The following is a 22,421-nucleotide window of genomic DNA, read 5'->3' as shown; positions in this document are numbered from 1 at the left end:
GTAGCCTGTAGCCAAAGCATTCGTTTTTCCCCTCACGAGTAATATATGTATAACACAGCAGCTGCATCTGCTCCTGTCTTTGCTCTAGCGCTTTCCTTTGGCCTAACCCTTGCCTCGAACACTCTGCCTTTTCTAGTTAACCTGCTATAGGCTCATCCACCAGATTTCCCTGTGTTATTCATCACCCCACATTTTCTCCTGTGTCTCCATCACATATATCAGCATACAGTGTATATATCTGTCATCATTTTGCTTTTCTGACTTGCTACATAGGTAGCTCTGTAGGGTCAGGGCTAGTGTCTACCTCATTGACACAGTAGACACTCAGGAAATATTTGTTGAACAAATTTCCTGCCCATAACAGTGTTTTTATAGTTTTTGGATAGTTAATAGTATCAGCATCTGAATGTTCTAAGCATTCTAAAGACCTTCTCTCATTCATCCTGTCTGCAGTTTCTATGAATGTCACCCAGGGCCAGATAGCTCATTTATAATGACGAATTAAAACCCAAGAAGGTTAGATCTGTGTGTCCATGAGAATGCTAAAACTGTAGTCAAAATTTTTTATTCTGTATTTGCAGCTATACCACAACAGTGTTACCACCCGGTAACTGGGTTTTATTAGTTATCTATGCCCTTCTCGCAGTGCACAATTACATTAATTCCAGGCTAATTAAAAAAAAAAAGTCTCATGTCTAAGCATAACTCGACCTTTAGAATAATTCATGGTAGGCATCTTTCTTAAAATCGTAGAGTACAATTAAGTTGTATGCTTAATTAAGTTGTGTTTAAACACAATGGGGGGATTTCTTAAGGGATTTTGCCTGTTGATTTCAGTTTTCTTAATAGACTTTATTTTTTTAGAGTAATTTTAGGATCACAGCAAAATTGAGAGGAAGATATGGAGGTGTCTGATATGCTCCTGCCCCTGCCCATGCATAGCCCCCCTGCTACCTGTACCCCCCACCAAAATGCGCATTTGTCAGAATCGATGGACCTGCATTGACACATCCTCACCACCCAGAGCCCACAGTTTACCTTAGGGTTCCCTCCAGGTGTTGTACGTTCTATGTGGCTGCTGTTTTCAGAAGCACATTTGCAGCCATAGGTTTAGATAACCTTTCAATGTTGATTTAAGGACACTTGTGGTTGTCACTTTCTACGTCCTGGTTAGCCAAGAAAGCGAATTCCTTGAGAAATTGGTGACTGATTCTCTGCAGCGCCCAGTTCAGTGACTTTTGCACACTAACTCTGAAAAGTGAAGCCTGCAGGAAACTGGGAGTGAGCTAACGCCACAAATCCGTTGTAGCAGCTAATGCCAGTGCTGCTGCTGTTGCTGCCAGGCTTTCATTGTTGGAATTTTGGCCACCGTCCTACAGACACATAATTCTCAAGTAATCTCAGAGGCTCTTTGTTTCATCTTGCCATTTATTTGTATGGGAAGATGATCATAGCCCAGTACTTACTAAGAGCTCTCAGGTCACTGCTCCCTTGCGGCTCCCATCCTGAAACCGCACTGGAGTGGTACAGAAGCTTCGCAGGTGGGAACCACCGAAGCGTGGGCACTGTTCACACGGGGGTTCTGGTCTCTCACGTGTGTTTCCAGGGTTCCTGCTGTCTCGTTGGAGAGATGGTCATTGAGCTGTTTGGAAGAGGGAGCTTTGTGATTCAGTAATTGACGGCTTGTGCCATTGTGTAAAATACATGCGTTTTTATAAAATACTGAGTAAGTGCTTTGTGGATATTATTAACAAATTATGGAAAGATAGAAAAATCAGAGTAACCGTATAACCAAATCGATCTCCTTAAATCCTTGATTTATTTTTTGACTAGGGGATAATTTCCCCTTAAAATTCTTATTTAGAATATGTATTTCTGCTCCCCAAGCATTAAACTTAGTTCGTGACAGACCTCAGGATTTGAAATGACCACATGCTTTCTGTTTTTTTAATATAAGCTACAGCCATTTACTTTACCCTATCTTGAATGATCAGTTCTTCTGACAGCGTTTATCTCTTTGTTTTGAAGGACAGAACTCGCCAAGATTATGCGTACCAGAGCCAAGGAAATTGAAGTGAAATTGCTTCTTTTTGCTATTCAGAGAACAACTAACTTTGAGGGGTTTCTCGCAAAACGCTTCTCCGGGTGCACCCTGACAGATGGAGCTCTGGTAGGACCTTCCTGAGGGAGGCTGGGACATGAAGTCAGGGTGTGCGTGCTTGGGCTTCACATCAGTCTTTAATCCGGTGGTTCCAGCCGGTGGCTCGAGTGCTCGATCCCCCAGTCCAGATATTTCGCTCAACTAGTGTGAGTGGTGACACAGAGTACTCTGTGGGTTTACCGTTTCCTATTGTGCGATACTTCACGTCTTTAGAATGTTCTGTCATCATTTTACGATGTTTTGCTCCATTTTACAGACTAGTAATTTTGTGAGTCATAGAGGCCTCACTTATTCACTCACAAATACCGTATTACTCTATCAGCTGTTGAGTTTTATTACAATTAGGGTATGTTTTTACTTTAGAGTTCGTTTTCTTTTTTTCTTTTTTAAATGTTTATTTACTTTTGAGAGAGAAAGAGACAGAGTGTGAGCAGGGAGGGGCAGAGAGAGAGGGAGACACAGAATCTGAAGCAGGCTCCAGGCCCCGAGCTGGCACAGAGCCCCGTGCGAGGCCTGAACTCATGAACTGCAAGACCATGACCTGAGCTAAAGTCAGATGCTTAACCGACTGAGCCACCCAGGCACCCGTAGACTTTGTTTTCTTAATGTCTCTGGTGAGCAAACCAGGTCAGTGTGTCCCTGTAAACCTCAAAGCCAAGTGTACAAACCCACATGTCAGGGAACTACTAAATGATAAAAACACAAAAGTATGCACGCAGGCCTGAGGCCCGTGCACCTCCATTAGGAAGGCGGAATGTAGTGTTGTTAGTTAACATCGCTTAGTGTCTGTGTAACCAGACACGAGCTCCAAAGCGTCTCTCTAAAAACTGTTTCTGGAAACCCAGTCTCCTTGCCAACACATCAGTGTGCTTTCTTCAGATTTCCTATCCATGAGGAAACCAAATTTTTATGTTTTATGTAATTTCTGTTCACATCGTCACATACACGCGCGCACACACACACACACACACACACACACACACACACACACACAGACTTTGAGCTTCTTGCATTCAGGAACCATGGTTGATTCATTTCTGTTCCCTGTCATGCAAAAAATACACAGGCCTTGTGCAGGCAGGCAGGAGTGAGGAGGGAAGGACAAAAGGAGGGAGGGAGGAAGAAATCAAAGTTGAAAGAGTCCTGCTTCTTATATTCTTTTAAAACTGGTAACAACAGAGAACTGATGTGACTTGGTAGGAAAACCCTTGGACCAACAAGTCAAGAGATACTTGTGATCCAGTCCAAACTCTGCTGGAATTCAGTGAACTGCCTTCTCTGTTAAACGAAAAGCAGAAACTATCCTTCAATAACATTGTGCTAGGGGAAACAAGACATCAAACCCAGAAGCCACAAAGAAAAGTACTAAAAGATTTCACGACATAAAAAGAATGAAAGAGACCATTAACGTAACTAATGGATAAACAAGAAAGTAGGAAATAAAAATACAGTTTAAGCTATAAGACAAATGATTAATATCCAACATAAAAGAATTTTTCAAAATCAGTAAGAAAATGGCAAGTAACCAATTAGAAAAATGAGTACAGAGCCTAGCAAGAAATTCACTGAAGAAATAGTTGGCCAGTAAACTTGAAAAAAAATAGAAGAGGATACAAATGTTCTTACATCAGTTTGGCAGAAATGTTACAAGACTAACAATACAGTGGCCAGTATGCAAATACTTGCAGCCTTTCTGGAGACCAAGTCGTCATTATGTAATCAAAACTTTAAATGCGCATGCCCTGTGAGGCAACAGCTTAACATCTAGATAGGAGGTCTATAAAAAAATCTGTACATGTATCAGAAGATGTACCAAGAAGGAGGTGAACTGCAGCCTTAAAAGGGGGAAAAAAGTGGAGGTTTCTATGTTTCTATGTTTATCATTGAAAAATGATTACATATAGCCATACTGTGGAACAGCGGTAGAATGGGGTCTCGATCTAGATGTGCTGTCATAGAAAAGAAACCCCTCACATACACTGTCTAGTGGAAAATGTAAACTGTAGCCCAGTACATATGGTGTAATTCCTCTTGATGTAAAAAACAAAAAGCATGCTTATGTATGTATATGTGTAAGAAAAAGGTCTAGAAGTGACAACAGTGGCTGTCTCTGGGGAAGGAAGTTGGAGACGGTGGAGAGGTCCCAACATGGGACTTGAACTTACAACCCCAAGATCAAGAGTCGCACGCTCTACCAACTGAGCGAGCCAGGTGCCCCTGCAACACTCAATTTTAAGGCAAGACCATAAGGCCCTACCTACTTAGGGAAATAAAATACAAGGGACCACAGAGCACTCTTTCCATACTTAAAAAATAAAACTACATGTGTGTACTCCTCTGCTTGTTACTTCATGTTCAAAATTAATTTCTTTTTAGTAGTAACGAAAAAAATAAGCCATGAACCAAATGAAAATGCCCTTAAATAAACTGCAGGTCACAAAAGGAAATAATAGGTAATAGAAATGTGACTGAAAGAAAAATGCATTTCTCTCCTGAGACCTCTTTGGTTGACCTCAGCAGCTCCTGATATTCTCTCTGCCCTCCCCAAGCCGTTTCTGGCCTGGTTTCAGACGGACACTCATCTGGCTCTGGGTTTAGCCCCACAGAGGTCTGCTTGCGCACAGGAGGCTTAAGCATTGAACACAGACCCCATCCGAGAGTGCCCCACTGTGCACTCATGGCTTCCAGCCAGGCAGGGTCAGGGGAGCCAAAGGACGGGTTTGTCCAGCTGACTACGGGAAATAGAACCCCGTGGAGGCTGCTTGAATGACACCAGTGCCACACAAACACCTGTTTTGCGCCATTCTTCTCCTTCTCTGACTGGGCCCTACTTCCTGCTGGTTTTGCTTTTACATTTAGGAGGCTCTGGGATTACAGGGAAACAGATGGCCCCGTTGTATCTGATGACCAGGAGAGCCTGTAAACTTGGAGCTGTCCCAGGACGTGTCGCCTCTCATTCATGCTAGGAAATGCCCCACAGGTCCAAAGAGGCAGAGTAATGTGGGGGCCAGGAAGGCCCCCTTTGGACAAGGTGAGCCTAACAAACAGGATAACCCTGTAGAGACCATGAGAAACTGGGAGGGGCTGTGTGAAGACCACGCTTTTTTATAGAAAGTAGGTACAGGAATGCCAAAGTGGCAGTTGCCCGACTGTAAGCACCTTCTTTCTGTAGGGGAGGAGAGGGCTTGGGGGTGCTTGTCTCTCGGGGCAACATGGCCTCCCTCCACTGTCTAGGCTCCTGGGTTGCAGCCTTCTGTCTCCCTGTCTCCTGGCAGGTGCTGCGCTCTGTGGGGTTGGTCATGGTCAGATGGGAATGCTCGAACCTTTTTTTTTTTTTAAACCAATTTCTTCCCTTTTTTGTCTTCTGTTTTGAAAATTTTCTGGCATAATTGATTTATAAATTTCTCCAATTGTTCAGTTGTTGCTTCTTCTCCTGTCAAGTTTGCAAAGAGTTTCAGGTTACAAATCCTGGGCCAAAAAGTCCTGCTGAGCTATAAGCTCTTTATTCATCCCTCTCAATGGGGTCAGCAGTTTTCTCCACAGACTTCTCCAAACCATTCAACTCCTTTGGATCAGACTCATACCCCGGACCATTCTTTGTTTCAGTTATGACCCAGCAACCATTCTGCATTCCAAGTCCTGACAGCGGCTGCTCCATAACCTTTAAGGATTTCTGCTTAAAGATTAGTTAGTGGAAAGGCAACAACTCCAGTGGCCTCCTCAACAAGGCAGGCCAGGTCTTAGAGAATCGGTTCATTGCAGCCCTGCCTTGGGAATATGTAAATGTTGTGCTTCTCACTGTAGGTGATGTTCACCCTGAAGTGAGCCTGAGGTGCCATCACCTTGCTGTGGCCCAAGTGGGGCCTTCACCTGTAGCCCGTAGGTCTCAATGGCAGGGCCACTGGTAGATTAGTCATGGCCACTGACCATGCTCCCAACAGACAGTGTTGGGAAGGGGTGGCCTGGGCTAGGCTGGGCTGGGTGTCCAAGTGGCCTGACTCCCCAGTCTAGCTGCTAGGCACCCCACCTGAAGACTTGCTGCTCCCTGTCTCCTTACACCCTCCCTGAGCTGTCTAGCTTTTTGGAAATTTTTGTGGTTACCATTACTTCAGGGCATCAGAATAAACTACAAAGTAAACCCAGGTATATCTTGATACCCTATAACATATACCAAATTTCATAGAAAGTCAGTGAATTCCTTGCAAAGTTATGGGACAGATAAGTCAGCCAAGGAGTCAGTTGACCAAAGACCCTCCCAGGCCCACCCACGCCTCTCACTGATATTCAGACCCTGTTAAGCCCCTTGCTGACTGATTAACAATTAGGGTGAGCTATAGCGGCGATGAACTCACCTGGAAGGACCTATCACAGTCCAGTGCCTCTAACTGATCAGTGTGATAGGTCATCTTTGGCTCTTTTTTAACAGATGCCACTTTGACATCTGTTAGAGATGTCCACTGAAAGAACTTTAAGGACAGGGTTCGTCTGGTTTTAGGTACTAACCCTAACACAGTTACAGCGTCCTCTGCTGTAATTTCCTGGAGGAGGTGAGCTACCATTGCTTTTTGCTAATTGCCTAAGCTCCTGGCCCTTAAGAGGGATTCAAAATACTCTGTAAATTAAAATGCCTTGAAATTAAAAGCAAATGTCTGGATGTGACTTAACTGTACCTACATTCTCCAAAATCTATAAAGAACTTAATCAAACTCAGCACCCAAAAAACAATCCAGTGAAGAAATGGGTAAAAGACATGAACAGACAAGAAGACATCCAGATGGCTAACAGATGCATGGAAAGATGCCCAACATCACTCATCATCAGGGAAATACAAATCAGAACCATAATGAGATACCACCTCACACCTGTCAGAATTGCTAAAATTAACAATTCAGGAAACAACAGATGTTGGCGAGGATGCAGAGAAAGGGGAACACTTGTGCACTGCTGGTGGGAATGCAAACTGGTGCAGCCACTCTGGAAAACAGTACGCAGGTTCCTCAAAAAATTTAAAATAGAACTACCCAGCAATAGTACTACCAAGTATTTATCCAAGGGATACAAAAATGCTGATTCAAAGGGGCACATGCACCCCAATGTGTATAGAAGTGCTATCAACAATAGCCAAATTATGAGAAGAGCCCAAATGTCCATTCACTGATGAATGGATAAAGACGATGTGGTGTGTATATACAATGGAATATTACTTGGCAATCAGAGAGAATGAAATCTTGCCATTTGCAACAACGTGGATGGAACTAGGATGTATCATGCTAAGCGAAATAAGTCAGAGAAAGACAAATACTGTGTATGATTGCATTCATATATGGAATTTAAGCAACAAAAGAGATGAACATAGGGAAAGGGAAGAAAAAATAAGATAAAAACAGAGAAGGAGGCAAACCATAAGCGACTGTTAAATACAGAGAACAAATAGGGTTGCTGGAGGGGGTGTTGTGTAGGGGGATGGGCTAAATGGAGGATGGGCATTAAGGAGGACACTTGTTGGGATGAGCAGTGGGTGTTATATGTAAATGATGAATCACTGAATTCTCCTGAAACCATTATTACACTGTATGTTAATTAACTGGGATTTTAAAAAAAAAGCTATATCAACATGCATTATTAGTGACTCAATGATTAGATTCAAGGTAAACACTGTATTTAGCCTCTACAAAAGCAAAGTAGACTGGGTTAAGTTTTTATAACTGGCTCGCTGTAGTATTTTTAATAAAATTAAATTTTTAAATAAAATTTAAAAATTCCCGGGACGCCTGGGTGGCTCCGTCGGTTGAGCGGCGGACTTCGGCTCAGGTCACGATCTCGCTGTCCGCGAGTTCGAGCCCCGCATCAGGCTCTGTGCTGACAGCTCAGAGCCTGGAGCCTGTTTCAGATTCTGTGTCTCCCTCTCTCTGACCCTCCCCCGTTCATGCTCTGTCTCTCTCTGTCTCAAAAATGAATAAACGTTAAAAAAAAAATTTAAAAAATTCCCCATTGCATAAGTTGCCTTTCTAAATAGAATCATCCTTTGCCTCTAGGGGTCATTTCAATATACATTTATACTGGCCCAGTTTTTTAAAGTACATCGTAAATATACAAGCTGTAGATGTGATTTTTAATCACACGGTTTAAACATAACGAGAGCCCACACAAAGCAGCTTGCCCTATACCTCAGTCTTCCAGCAACTTAACACCTGTGTCAGGGAGACTGCGCAAGTGGAGGAGGGCAGGGTCTTAGTGGTTCTGCCACAGTACAAGGACCTGGGTCCTGAGCACGGAAGGAGCTCTCCTTTGATGTTTCAAAATGTTTTATAAATGCTTTCTTTGAATAGCATCCTAAGAGGATATTATCGTCTGCTTGTTTGTTTCTGATAAGAAAGCAATACACGGTCAAGATAGAAAATGTAGAAATTATAGCAAGAATGGAGAAGAAAAAAAACCGTCATTTATTTTCCCATCAGTCAGAGGTGAAGATTTGGGGTTCATTTTCCACAGGCGAAATTGCACTTTTAAAATAGATTTTTAGGGGCGCCTCAGTGCCTCAGTTGGTTCAGTGTCCAACTTTGGCTCAGGTCATGATCTCATGGTTTGTGAGTTCGACACCGCGTTGGGCTCTGTGCCGACAGCTCAGAGCCTGGAGCCTGCTTTGGATTCTGTGTCTCCCTCTCTCTCTGCCCCTCCCCTGCTTGCACTCTATCTCTCTCTCAAAAATCAAAGATTAAAAAAAAATTTTAAATATATTTTTAAATTGAAATGTAATTCATATAACAAAATTTCACATAATACATTTAAAGTATACGGTTCAGTTGTTTTTAGTATATTCATAAGGTTATGCCAGCATTCCAACTATCCAATTCTAAGACGTTTCCATTGTCCCCAAAAGAACCCTGCCCCACTCCCACTGTAGCAGCCACTTCTAATTTCCTCCTTCCCCCCCCAACCCCAGCCCCAGGCAAGCACTAATCTATTTTCTGTCTTTATGGGTTTGCCTATTCTGGATATTTCATATAAATGGAATCTTGTAATATGTGGCCTTCTGTGCCTGAATTTCTTCACTCAGCATAGCGTTTTTAAGAGGTTCATCCATTGGGTAACATGTATCAGTATTTCAGTCCTTCTTTTTTTTTTTAATGATTTAAAAAAAAATTTTAACATTTATTTATTTTTGAGAGAGACAGAATATGAGCGGGCAGGGGCAGAGCGAGAGTGGGACACAGAATCTGAAGCAGGCTCCAGGCTCTGAGCTGTCAGCACAGTTATATGTTTATTTTGAGAGAGAGAGCAAGAGCAGGGGAGGGACAGAGAGAGAGAATCCCAAGCAGGCTCCACACTCAGCACAGAGCCTAACTCAGGGCTGTATCCCAGGAACCCCGACATCATGATCTGAGCCGAGATCAAGAATTGGCTGCTTAACCCACTGAACCACCCAGGCGCCCTTCAGTCCTTTTCATGGCTGAATCATATTCCATTGCTTGGGTAGATGCTTTAAGCCATTTATCAGTTAATAGACATTTGAGTTGTTTCCACTTTTTGGCTGTTACAATGCTGTGAACATTAATGGACCAGTTTTTGTGTAAATATGTTTTCAGTGTTCTTGGTAGTGTACCCAAGAGTGGAATCACTGGGTTACATGGTAACTCTGTGTCTAACTTCTTGAGGAACCATCATTGTTTTCCACAGCAGCTACGCCATTTTATATTCTCACCACATGTGTAGGGAGGTTTTGATTTTTCCACGTTTTTGCCAGTAGTTACTACTTTCTGGTTTTTTTTTGTTTTTTAATTACTACAGCCATCCTCATGGATAGAAAGTAGTATCTCATTGTGGTTTTGATGTGCATTCTCCTAGTGACTGATAACACTGAACATCTTTTCAGTGTGTTTATTGGACTTCTTCTTTTGAGAAATGTCTATTCAAGTCCTTTGCCCATTTTTTAACTGGGTCGTTTGTATTTTTCTTGTTAAGTTGTGAGAGGGTTTTCTAAAACAATATTTTCTAGATATAGTCTATCATAGATCAGCTGCATGGTTTGCAAATATTTTTTCCCATTCTGTGGGTTGTCTTTTCACTTTTTTGATAGTGTCCTTTGATACACAAAAGTTTTCCATTTTGATGAGATCCCACTTTTCTAGGTTTTTTTTTCTTTTGTTCTTTGAGTTTTGGTGTCATCCTCAAGGTCACAAACATTTACCTATGCTTCATCCTAAGAGTTTTATAGTCTTTGTTCTTATATTTAGATCTTTGATCCATATTGTTTGTTTTTATATATGATGTATAAATACAATTTTTAATGTTTGTTTATTTTGAGAGATAGAGAATGCGTGAGCGTATGTGAGTGGGATAGGGGCACACAGAGAGAGAAAGAATCCCAAGCAGCTGTGCTGAGAGCACAGAGCCTGATGTGGAGCTTAATCGCACAAACCGTGAGATTGTGACCTGAGCAGAAATGAAGAGTTGGACGTCTAACCACCTGAGCCACCTAGGCACCCCATGATGTGTAAATACAATTTTAAAGCTTACTTTCCTTCGTTATGTCAAAGCTCAAGTGGTTTCTCGATCAGTATATAATACTTCATTATATAGATAGTCCAGAATTTCCTTAACTATCCTTTTCTTGTTGGACCCTTAAGTACTTGTCATTTTTTCACTACTATAAATAAGGTCATGGTGAACACAGTTTTGTTCACATTGGAGATTATTTTCTTATGATACAAGTTGAATGAATTACAGGGCCAAAAAGTAGGAGTATTTTCATATTTAAGATAGCCTCTGGTTTTTTTTTTTTTAATTTTTTAGTGTTTATTTACTTACTTTTGAGAGAGAGCACAAGTGGGGGAGGGACACAGAGAGAAACGGAGGCACAGAATCTCAAGCAAGGATAGCCCTGTTTTAAACTGCTTTCTGTATTCTTGTCTCTTATAAATGCACCTGCCTAGTCTCCCAGCACTGAATCTTGATGTTAGTGACAGTTTGTTAAAATTCAGAAGAAATAGTTACTCTGCTTTTCGTGAAATTCATGGTGCTCATGTATTGATGCCTGATGTAAAGGGGTAACTGCCAGATTAAAAAAAGGCAAAGCAATCCGAAAATGTTTCTTTAGAGTAATACATGCTTCGCCTCCTAGGCACACACTCAAGAGAATTGAAAATTCTCCTGTGTTTGTACAAACACTTGTACGTGAATGTTCATGGCAGCACTATTCACGATAGCCAAAAAGTAGAAACAACCCAAATGTCTATTAATGGACAAATAGATAAGCAAAATATGGCATATCCTTACAGTGGAATATTATTCAGCAAAAAAAAAAAAAACTGAAATACTGATATATATTATAGGATTAACCTCCAAAACACTGTACTAAGTGAAAGATGTCAGACACAAAAGGCCACATGTTATATGAATCCATTTATATGAAATGTCAGGGATGGGCAAATTCATAGAGATAGTAAGTAGACTAGGAGTTACCAGGGATTGGGGGAAGGGAAGGATTGGAAGTGACAGCTAGTGGATATGGGGCCTCCTTTGGGGTAAAAACGGTTCTGGGACTAGATAGATAGTGGTGATGGTGGCACAGCTTTGTGAATATACTGAAAATCACTAAATTTTAAGTCACCAAAAATGGTGAATTTTATGTTAATCATGTATCACAGTTTTAAAATACTAAGCGTTTTAGAAAATACCGAGTTTAGTTATAAATCATCTTCACACTTCAGATAACTTGTCTACCAAAAAAAGAGAAGAGAGAAATAGCTTATTAAAGCTCAAACAGAATAAAATATTTTAAAAGGACAACCTCTTCCTTCTTAGTTGCCCTAAATCCCTCTCCCCATAGATGTCCACTGTTCAATAGCTTGAGACCCTCCAACAAGCATACACGCACAAACGCACAGGTTTCTTTGTTTTGTTTACAGAAAATAGAAAATGTTGCCTGTGTGTCCAAAGAAGATTTTAATGAGTGTTTCCCATCTGACCAGGATTTATTCACAAAGTTTTTCAAGGCCGCTGTTTGGGCAGAGCCTTAGGAAAAGATGAAAAATTGAATCAGACAGGTGCCTACGGTCTAGCGGAAAAAGGAGCCAATGTGTAACAGTCACAGTGTAAGATACGAGCACGGTGTACCAAGAGAGGTCCCAGTGATACTAAAGCAGGTGTGCAGAGCCCTGTGTTTACAGGCCTATCAACTGGAGCCTCCAGGTCATCTCTTTAAGGACGAATCAGGAGTGGGGCTGAAGTAAAGCATTTATGGAATAAGAAGTACAGAGATTGTGGAATTTTCGTCCTGTAACTGAAAGCTTTCTCCTCCAGGGAGAGGAAACAGATTGGTCTTAAATTTCAGAGTGCCTTCTCTGATCACTTGAAGTGTCCAGCTAGGGCCTCAGGAAAGCATTTGTGCAGCTGGACCCCGATGCAGACACACTACTGACTAAAGCCGCGTTCTCTCTTCCAGTAGTAAATTAGACAGGTTGGCCGGCCTGTACACCTTATTGTTTTGGAGGTGTTGGGAACGCCATGTGGTTTAGTTAGGAGGAATTAACTTTCTATCCGAAGAATTTTTCTTTCCTGTATGGACTTGAAATCAACTGTCCTCATGGCAAAAAGAATGAATTCTTGTAACATTGGAAAGTCGTTCATTTCTTGACAATTTTTTTTGTTTTATTTAGCATCCCCAGAGCTCATGAACTGTGTCATTTGAGTTATTTCTAATCTAAACCCAAACCTGTAATTCTTTATGGCCTATGACAGCTGCAGAGCAGAAATGAGAGGCGTGGTGTGGTTGGCTCTGACAACAGGGCTCTTGCATAGAAGGCTTCAGTTGTGCTGGTGATTGCTGGCTGCAAAGATTTAGGCTTTCATCACTGCAGATGAATCTGAGCGCTGAACTAGCCCTCCAAACAGCAAGCGTCTATATCCGCCCTTCAGGGCTTTCTCCTCCGTTTACCATAGAGGAAGGCAGCAGCTCAGCACCTGCCTGTGCCTTTGTAATTTGATGGACCCATTATTTTAATTTCCTGGAGATAGCCCAAAGAGGCAGAGAGTAGGGACAAAATCCTATTTGTGATTGAAGGAATTCTTTTTTTTTTTTTTAAGTTTATTTATTGGGGGGAAGGGGCAGAGAGAGAGAATCCCAAGCAGCCTCTGCCCTGTCAACGCAGAGCCCAACACTGGGCTTGATCTCATGAACTGTGAGATCATGCCCTGAACTGAAATCAAGCCTAACTGAGCCACCCGGATGCCCCTAAAAGGGAATCCTTTCTACCACACTTCGGAGCCCTGTGCTCCCACTTCTTCCCCATCTCAGAGATGCTCCATTGAGAGGGGCACAGCCACAGTTCGACCCCTTTAAACACTAATGAGAGCCCCCACCTACTGAGCGTTCCTAGTGCCAGCCGTGGTGTTGAGCCGCTTGGTACACGTGTCATGCTTCACCAACACGGTCTCATTTGATCCTCACGCAGCTCTGTGTGGTGGGTATCGATACCCCTCACAAAGGAAGAGCTGAGGCTTGGAGGAGCTGAGCAGCGTATCCAAGCGATAGAGCGCGGACACAAACCCAGGTGTGTCACTCCCTTAATGGTGACACCAGCCATATGGTTGCTCTGGCCAAAAAGTGACTGACCCTTGATTCCTTTCTTTCCTTCACCTGTCCCCCAGTCCTCTTGGCTTTATCTCCTAAGTATGTCCCAAATCCGGCTGCCTGTGTCAGTCTCCACAACACTGGCTTAGTCCAGTCCTGGGTCAGTCTTTGCTTGGAACCCTTGGAACCAGCCTCTTAAACTGGTCTTCGTGCGTTACAGTCCATCCTCTCCACAGCAGTGGAATGATCTTTTAAAAATCGAAACTAGATCACATCACTTCCCTGTTTAAAACCCCCCAGTGACTGCCCAGTTGCACTGCGAAGAAAATCTCACCTTTACCACGGCCCACGGAGGTCTGTGATTGGGCTCCTGCTGCCTCTCTTTCTTCATGTCCCCTGTCCTCCTCCCTGTCCCTCGGACTCACCAAGCCTGTTCTAGGCATTGCACGAGTGCTCTTTCCAGATCTTTGCCTGACTAGCTCTTTCTCATTCTGGTCTCTGCTCAGATATCACCTCCTTGAAGGGGCCTTGTCTGATCACCTGTATAAAGAAGCACTTGGAAATATTGTTTGAAAGATACATTGCTTTCTAAAAATAACCCAATTCTAAAAACAAACTATTTCGGGTTAAGTTTATAGGGACTTTTTTCCCCTTAGCAGGCAAAGCAGCCAAAGTTTGGAGTGTATACATTTTAAATGTTTACTTGGTAGTTACACCATATTGTTTCTCAGCAGGATACTGTAGAAGTCATTGTCCTACTAATGGTTACCTTAAAGCTAATGCATTGATCACAAGGTTTTTCTCATACAGAGTCTTTATCTAGCAACATAACAGCATCTAAGTGTTTGGGCCAAGAATTAAGTAGTTTACATGAGTGTAAGCAGAATGGGCTTAAAGCCTAAACTGGACACTGGTGTGGCTTGTGTTTTTTGTGTTCAAATTGTTTATATTTTTCTGGATTGTTTTTGTTTGTTTGTTGTTGTTGGTTTTTTTTTCCTTGTATCTTCATCTGATATCCTAACACTTAACAAAGTCATTCACTCTGTACAGTCCATGTGCTGTCCCTCTTGGCTTAGAGGGTTAGTTCAAGTTTCTCTGCTGATATATGTGAAAATGTCACATTTAGAAACACCCTCTCCACCTGGCTTCTTGTCTCCAAAGAGCCGTTCCTTGCCCCTTCCCCTGACCCCCAGCACCAGCCAATCCCTTTTCTCCTCCTTGTCCACTTAGTTTTCTTTCTGCTAGGACTCCCAGCTCCCTGACATAAACAACATATTCAGGTCAAATTTGTAAAAAAAATTCCAAAGAGCTGCCTCAGTTCTGTTGTTGCACTGGAATTATCATCACCATTGTCCCTTGTATGTGCCGTGTGCCCTTTCTCCCCTTTTGCACACTTCCTCCCATCTGATCCTTCAGGTAGTCCTGTACCTGTGACCTCAGGCTGCTATGGCTGAGAGAATTTAGGGGATTGGCCAGCGCCGAAGAGTTGGAGCTAAAGCCCATACTTCCTGCCTCCAGCTTTCCCACTAGCCTGTGTTCCCACTCAGGGACATATTTTAACAGAGTATTCATCATCAGGACCTAGGAAGTAATTTTTCCCTAGGAGATTTTGTTGTGTTTCCGGTAATGGGACTTATTTGGGAAGGGACTCCTGTCTATAATCTAGAACACATAAGATTAGCTTTATAGTTTGTTCTTGAATTCCAACCCATCCAGCATTTTGATTCATTCATATTCGGGGAGCAGCTAGTCAATGCCAGGCACCAGACAGAGGGTGAGGAAGACAGACATGATCCCTGCCATTACAGAATCTAGTGGGGATAAGACAGACAACTGGGTATTTGCAATATTTTAATAAATACCTTGGTCTGGGGACATACTGGGTAGGATAGAAGCATGTAGCAGGGGCATCTAACCCAAACTTGACAGATGGGGAAGGCTTCCCAGAAGAAGGGACTTCTGATTTGAAGGCTGAAGGAGGAATGAGAGTTTTAGCCAGATTGGGTTTGGGGTGGGATGGGCAATAAGGTTTCAGGAAGATGCAAGACAGTTTGAAGGCCAGGAGGTGAGAATGTGGTCCATGTCGTCTCCATTCTTGCTCATTACATCAGATTTCGTGATTCAGCTGTTGGAGAGACTAGGAAAAAAGCAGATCGATGGCAAAAGGTATTGAGGGTATACTCAGGTAATACCTGTCTCTTTCTCATGTCTTCTTGACAGAAAAAACTCGAGTCTCCACCCCAATCGACCAATCCCTTCCTGGAAGATGAACCAGCGCCAGAAATGGAGGAACTGGCGATAGAGAAGGGAGACTTAGATCAAGTAAGTCCAGTTTGCATCTCCACATGTGACCTACCCAATGTTTGCTTCCGATTATGGGTCTGCTCGCTCTAAATATGGTCCTTTGGCTCTTGACCACATGCAGAGATGACAACTTTGGTGGTCTTAGAGAAAGCCTTTATCTGAAAACTGAATGGAAGAACAGCCCGTCCTGCCCACCTCTGTTCCCCAAGAGCTTCCCCACTGGAATGACCGACACGCACAAGCTTCATTGGCCCGTGCAGTGCAGCGGTGGGAACTCCGCCCTGCCTTGTCCATCACCTCCTGTGCCTGCCAGCCTAGCCCTCGATGGTGTCCTTGTCTGTCCGGTGACCACACCAGAAGCTCAGCAATCCCCCGTGAAGTTAGCAGCACCATCAGCTAGGAGAGGCCTCCACTCAGTGTAAGCCAAGCCAAGCACTTGAGGTCTGGAAGCCATCGGGGCGGCCTGGAAACATCCAGGTGACCAATGGCATATTTGGAGAGTTACTTTTCAGAGCACACTAACACTTTCATTTCCTTTGGATTTTCTTTCCAACTCTAAATTTCCTCTCCCTCCATCCTATAGAATGGTGTTGCTGTTTCACTGCCATTTTATGGCAGAGTGGTTAGAGCAATAAATCAGACCTCTTCCTGTCTGGATTAGCGACCCCTCCTTTTTAATTTTCTACACTTGGCTGCTCGAGGATTATTTTATAGTGTTGTTTTGCTCCAGACACCGCCGAAAGGGGGCTGGCTGGGAAGACCAGCCTGGGAAACCTGTAGCCATGCACTTTGCAGCTAACCCTGCATTCCTTGCACGGTGAGGGTAGGTGGACGATCGTGGCAGGAGCCAAGAGAACAGAATTTCCAGAAGCAATTCCGAAGCAATGTGGTGGAATGTGTCTGGTCCACTGATTAAATAATTGTAATAACGTGGATACTTCACATTTTCATGGGCTTTATAGTTTCAGATTCTTCTACATGCTCCGTTCCATTTCCTCTTCCCAACCCCTGCCTCTCTCTTTGTAGGGTTCTATATATGAGCTGTAGTGCGTGCTGCTCAGAGAGGTCAAGTGATTTGCCCAGAGGTACAGCGTTTGGGCGTGGAAGAGCAAAGACCGAAAGCAAGGTCTAGAAGTCAGAGACTAGAATTCCTTTCCTGGAGCTCTTTCACTACACCCGGGTGTCTCAGTGAAAAGTGGAGAACACAGAAATGAACCCCATGAATACAGGCGGATACATAAACTGGAAGGATACCTCAGGGCTATATCCCAGAGATCTGTGGGATTAGGTATAACTGATTTAAAGCCATCATATCAACTCTTGTGGGAGAAAACAGATTTCTTCCAACTAAAGAAATGCATCTCTCACATTTGGAGAGGAAGGACCCCGATAGGAAGGAGTCTGGACGTAGAGTTCACTTTTCTGGTGTGTCCTCTACCCACACTCCGTCGCCTGCACCCGTTTGAGCTTTGGGTGGTAGTTCTGTTTTCAGGGCTCTGTGTCTTCCCAGTGCTGGTGGCTGCCATGAAAAGTTACCCTTTAGCCAGTCATCTCTGGATGTCGTTAAACTGAATTATGACAGCAGCCCCCGTTACTACGAAATCGGTTTGGTAGATACGATATGATTTGTCTCCCTCGTGGAACTGTTTGCTCATCCTGGAAGCCAGACGTTATTGTTGTAAGGACGAAGACTGCTCATTCCAAGGACACAGGACACAGATCCAGGGGGTAGGGCAGAGCCAGACTCTGGTCCGCTGTTAACTGACCACGTGGTAGGTTTTTACTGTCTCTAGACTTACCTAGTTTTTTTCGTCTTTAGAGAGAGCCTGTGGTTTTCAAACTATATTCCTTGGTGCCCCATCCCATGTCACTGGGGAGTTGGGAGGAGATCAGGGCTCTGAGTCCCTCCAAAACAGAGCAGTTCTGTTCTGAGTCACATCTGTCATGGAATCCTTTCAAACCAGGGGTTTGAGATCTGTTTAAAAAGAAAGTACCAAAAACCCCTAGGCTAGATGACCCACCTGCAGTTTCCTTGGCCATTGCTTGTCAGTGAGGACACGTGTGCACCAGTGACTAAGGCCTCCTCTCATTCCGTCCCCAGCCTCCTGCGGCCTCCCCTGCCCATGTCTTGCTGGCGGTCCATTAAGTGGGAGCTCCAGGATCTCCGTCTTCCCAGCCACTTACTGGCTTCTGGAGTTGGGTGCGCAGGAAGCACGGGAGCCCCATGGGGCCTCAGGGAGGAACTCCACAGGGTGTTAGGTGAGCCGAGCCTGCGGTTGTCTGGGGTTACCCAACTCACTGCGTCACTGCAATAAGTAGACAGTTGGCCCGCAAGGTCTAAGGGCCTCTCCCTGCTCGCTCCTGGAGTGTATGCTGTTGAGAAAGGGGTGTGAACTCGAGAAGAGGTATTTAGTTTGAGCAGTCAGTTGCCATCCTACTCCCAGTGTTAAAAAACGGCATCCGAAAGGGGACTGAAGGTGCCCAGAGACAGAGAAGAAGCGAGGAATTTCTGGTTTAAAAACATACCCTTCTGGTGATCCAAGCAGTTAGATTTAATCTCTTTACACTGGATAGTAATAAAAGGAAATGGGGCCAGCTGCACAGCTCCTTACTGTGACAACAGTAACCTTCTATTATTCCATCTAACTCCGGGAGGAAATAACTTAAACATCTGCGGCTTTTGGACAGAATTCACACACTCAGAAATGCAGCCCGAATGCTACTGCTAAATGACTTAGTATGTACTTTAAGCTGAGAATCAACCCTTTGGGGAGCTGGCCGGTGCGAAGGGAGACGCCAGTTTGAGCTGAAATTCCAGCACCTCTTATCTAAATAGGAGCACAGTCATAAAGCAGCTATAGGCCGGAGGCAGCCCTGTGGACAAAAATCAAAAAGGAAACTTTGGGCAGTCCCTCCCATTATTCCCCTTTTGCTTCCAACTCACACTAAAAACGCTGCAAGGGACCAGGAGGCGAGGTGTTGGGTCTCCGCTCCCTGCCAGGAGCGGCATTAGTGGGCAGTCACCTGCCATAGGGTTGGGACGCCCGCGCGGTCTGACGATGTTCTGTGGGGTCCGAGTGTTGTTCCATGGGGCCTCATCGAGCACATGGCCTGTGGAAGACTGACCATGATGAGATTGCTGGAATAGCATGTAGCTGTTTTCTTTTATCCCTTAGACTCTTTTTTTTTTATGCGTATGCCGAGCGAGCTCCTCAGACTCTCCTCGACAAAGATTTTTATCATATATTGCTTTTGCACACACATAAAAAGGAAAATGAGTGAAATAAATAGGTTAAGATACTCCTAAGACAACTTCACAGTCAGAGTCCAAGTCTCCTGTACCACTTTTTAAGAAATCTTTGTATGCTGGGGCTCCTGGGTGGCTTAGTCAGTTAAGTGTCTGACTTTGGCTCAGGTCATGATCTCACGGTTTGTGAGTTCGAGCCCCGCGTCAGGCTCTGACAGCTCAGAGCCTGGTGCCTGCTTCTGATTCTGTGTCTCCCTCTCTGTCTGCCCCACCCTGGCTTGCACTCTGTCTCTCGAAGAAGAATAAATGTTTTTTAAAAAAAAAAAGCTTTGTATTTTTAAATAATTATAAAGTCATAAGTAGTTGCAGAGTGCAGAGAGGTCCTGTGTACCCATCTCCTCCTAGCTTCCCCCAGCAGTGACAGCTACCATAACTGTACTGCATTATTAAATCTGTGAAATTGATTCTAACCCCTGTTGTACTCAGGCTTGGAGGTCTGCATTTTCCCACACTGTTGTCGTCCAGGCCGTCCAGAGCACGGGTGATGTGCCATTGCTTGAGTGCTCCACCACCGTCTCTGGGGTTACCTGCCAGGCCGTCCACAGCCATCTCTCAAGCTTTTTACTGTTATTTCTTGCTTTTTAAAAAGAAAATACCAAAATTAGAGAAAAGTCTTAAGAATATTGCAAGAACTCTCAAGTATCTTTCACCTGGGTTTACTGATTGTTAGCATTCTGCTACATTTGCTTTATCATTTCCTTTTTTTTCTTCCCATTTCTGTCCCCCTCTGTCCCTCTCTCCCCACTTCTTCCTCTCTCTCTCTCTTTTGGAACAGTTTAAGTTAGCTGATATCATGTCCTTTACCTCTAAATATTCCTGTGTGCATTTCCTAAGAAGAAGGTCATTCACTTAAATCACCACAGATCGAAATCAGAACATGTGTTTCAGTGCAGCACTATTACCTAATTTGTAGAGCTGAAATCTCATAATGTAGCCGTTCTAAGGTGATAACTTAAACTGTTGTCAATAATTGGAAAATTGCACATAAATTAGTGAACAAAACCAAATTCAAAATATACACGTTGATTTAAAACGTGACAACATCTAGAGTGCCTGGATGGCTCAGTCGGTTAAGCGTCCCGACTCTTGATTTCGGCCCAGGTCATGATATCGTGGTTTTTGGGATTGAGCCCCATGTTAGACTCTGTGCTGGCAGCATGGAGCCTCCCTGAGATTTTCTCTCTCTCTGCCCCTCCGCTGCTCATTCTCTCTCTCTCAGAATAAATAACCTTTTTTAAAAATGAATTTAAAAAATATGACAACATTCTGTATTACATAAGTTATATTCCAGTTTATAATTAGCAGAAGGTATCCTGCAGATGTATGAATATTTTGGTCAAGGGAAGAACATGTAAATAAAGGGGATAATTATAATCCTTATAATGATTATATTTTTTTAATAAAAAGATACTTGGGTGTTGTGGCTATATTTCCTAATTCTAAAATCAGGACACCTAGTCTTAAAAAAGTTAGACAAATCAGACTTGCCTCTTCATTTAAAAATCACCTTATTGAAAAGAATAAAATACTAAAAAATAGGTAACTGACATGGAAAATGTAGAACAAATAGGTAAGGACCACCGCCACGCAGCCATCATACTATGTCATGGATCCGCCATGTTAAACTGATGGACATGTGGGAAAAACTCCTGGGGCACCTGTGAAATGAAGGTGGAACTTTGGATCCAGAGTTCAAACTCCAAGAACCCAGTCTTGGGAGCCTGTTGTAGTCTCACTCTGAGACCTGACTTTGGCAGTGGCTTTGGGACAATAAGGGAAAATAGCCCAGATTTTAGGAAGCACCAGAGTTTCTAAAAATCTTGCAAAGAAACAACAACAACAAAAAACAAAAACAAAAAAAGTAAAGACCTGGAACTCTCAAAAGGTGAAAAGGGAAGAGAGCTAAATAGGAAATTGAATGGGATATGTCTAGGGTTGACATTTAATTTTTGGTGTTCATTTCCAGTTTTTACAGATGCTTTTAACCATTAGAGTGTTTTATTTTTAAAAATTACTAGAAGGGAATCATTCTTTCTGTCTATCATTAGGGGCTCAGCTTTTCCTGTATTTATTAAAAGATATGAACAGCTCAATTCAGCAAGTATGCTGTGGGTATCAATTTATGCCCAGTTTGTACTTTAGTATCAACCCCAACAAGGCGTCAGGGTCCTTTTGTTGGTGTTTGACAATAAATAGAATTGACGTTTTTTAGGAATAGAACAAAATATGTAGGAAGATCTTCGCTTATTTTTTTAGAGACTTAGAAAAGGAATTAGGGAGCAAATACAGTTTTTTAATGCTTGCCTACCTACATGGTCTGTATGTCAGTGGTTTTTAAGTATCAACTGGGGACCAGTGCTAGCCCTGTTTTACACTGGTTCAAGGCAAAAAATAAAGACAAAACTGCCTGCTGCCTGCCCAGCTAGCAAGCTGGTATAGGGTCACCAACTGTCTGAAAAGGAAGGACTGCCCTCATGCTGGTATGTTCTCCCTATAAAATGTTTGGGTATAAAATACTCTTTTTTTCAGGAACCTACCGAGAATGGAGAGTAGCAAAATAAAAAGTCAGCAACGCTATATTGGTCCCTTATGCTTCTTTTTCTTACATTTACTTGTCAGTGAAATTCATCAATCTAGGAACCATTGCAGGAAAGCAATGCTATAATAGAAAATTCTAGTTTAGGAGATAGGAAGCTTCACTGTGTGCCTTTGGGCAGGCCGCTAGAACCCTCTGAGCCTTCCGTTCTTTGGGCGTAAAGTAGTAGTATTAATTCCTACTCTGAGGGTTGTTGTGAGGAATAGATGAGATGTTACTTCATATCAAAGCGCTTGGTCTATGATAACCGTCAGTATATGGAGGCTATCAAAAATAGATCACATGGGCGCGCCTGGGTGGCTCAGTCAGGTAAGCATCTGACTCTTCGTCTTGGCTCAGGTCATGATCTCACGGTTTCGTGAGGCGGAGCCCCGCATCAGGCTCTGCACTGACAACATGGAGCCTGCTTGGGATTCTCTCTCTCTCCCTCTCTCTACCCTTCCTGCGTGCTTGTGCACGTGCGCTCTCGCGCTCTCTCAAA

General features: G+C 43.3%; 1 protein-coding gene across 5 annotated transcripts in view; it reads left to right on the top strand.

The window, feature by feature from the left end:
* VPS53 (VPS53 subunit of GARP complex) overlaps nucleotides 1-22,421 on the top strand; it is a 136,770-nt gene that overhangs the window by 56,225 nt on the left and 58,124 nt on the right. For all 5 annotated transcript variants that reach the window (XR_006211092.1, XR_006211091.1, XM_007076103.3 and 2 more), the window contains 2 exons: nucleotides 2,029-2,170; nucleotides 15,954-16,055. Coding sequence is in view for 3 of the 5 variants with exons in the window: in XM_007076103.3 (XP_007076165.1) it covers nucleotides 2,029-2,170; nucleotides 15,954-16,055 (244 nt within the window). In the remaining 2 variants the exon portion in view is untranslated. The remainder of the gene's footprint in view (nucleotides 1-2,028; nucleotides 2,171-15,953; nucleotides 16,056-22,421) is intronic.

The sequence above is a fragment of the Panthera tigris genome, chromosome E1 (assembly GCF_018350195.1).
Source record: "Panthera tigris isolate Pti1 chromosome E1, P.tigris_Pti1_mat1.1, whole genome shotgun sequence".
In the NCBI taxonomy this organism is placed as follows: Eukaryota; Metazoa; Chordata; class Mammalia; order Carnivora; family Felidae; genus Panthera; species Panthera tigris.
Note: the sequence above shows the minus strand (reverse complement) of the source record. Positions and strands in the feature narration are given on the sequence as shown.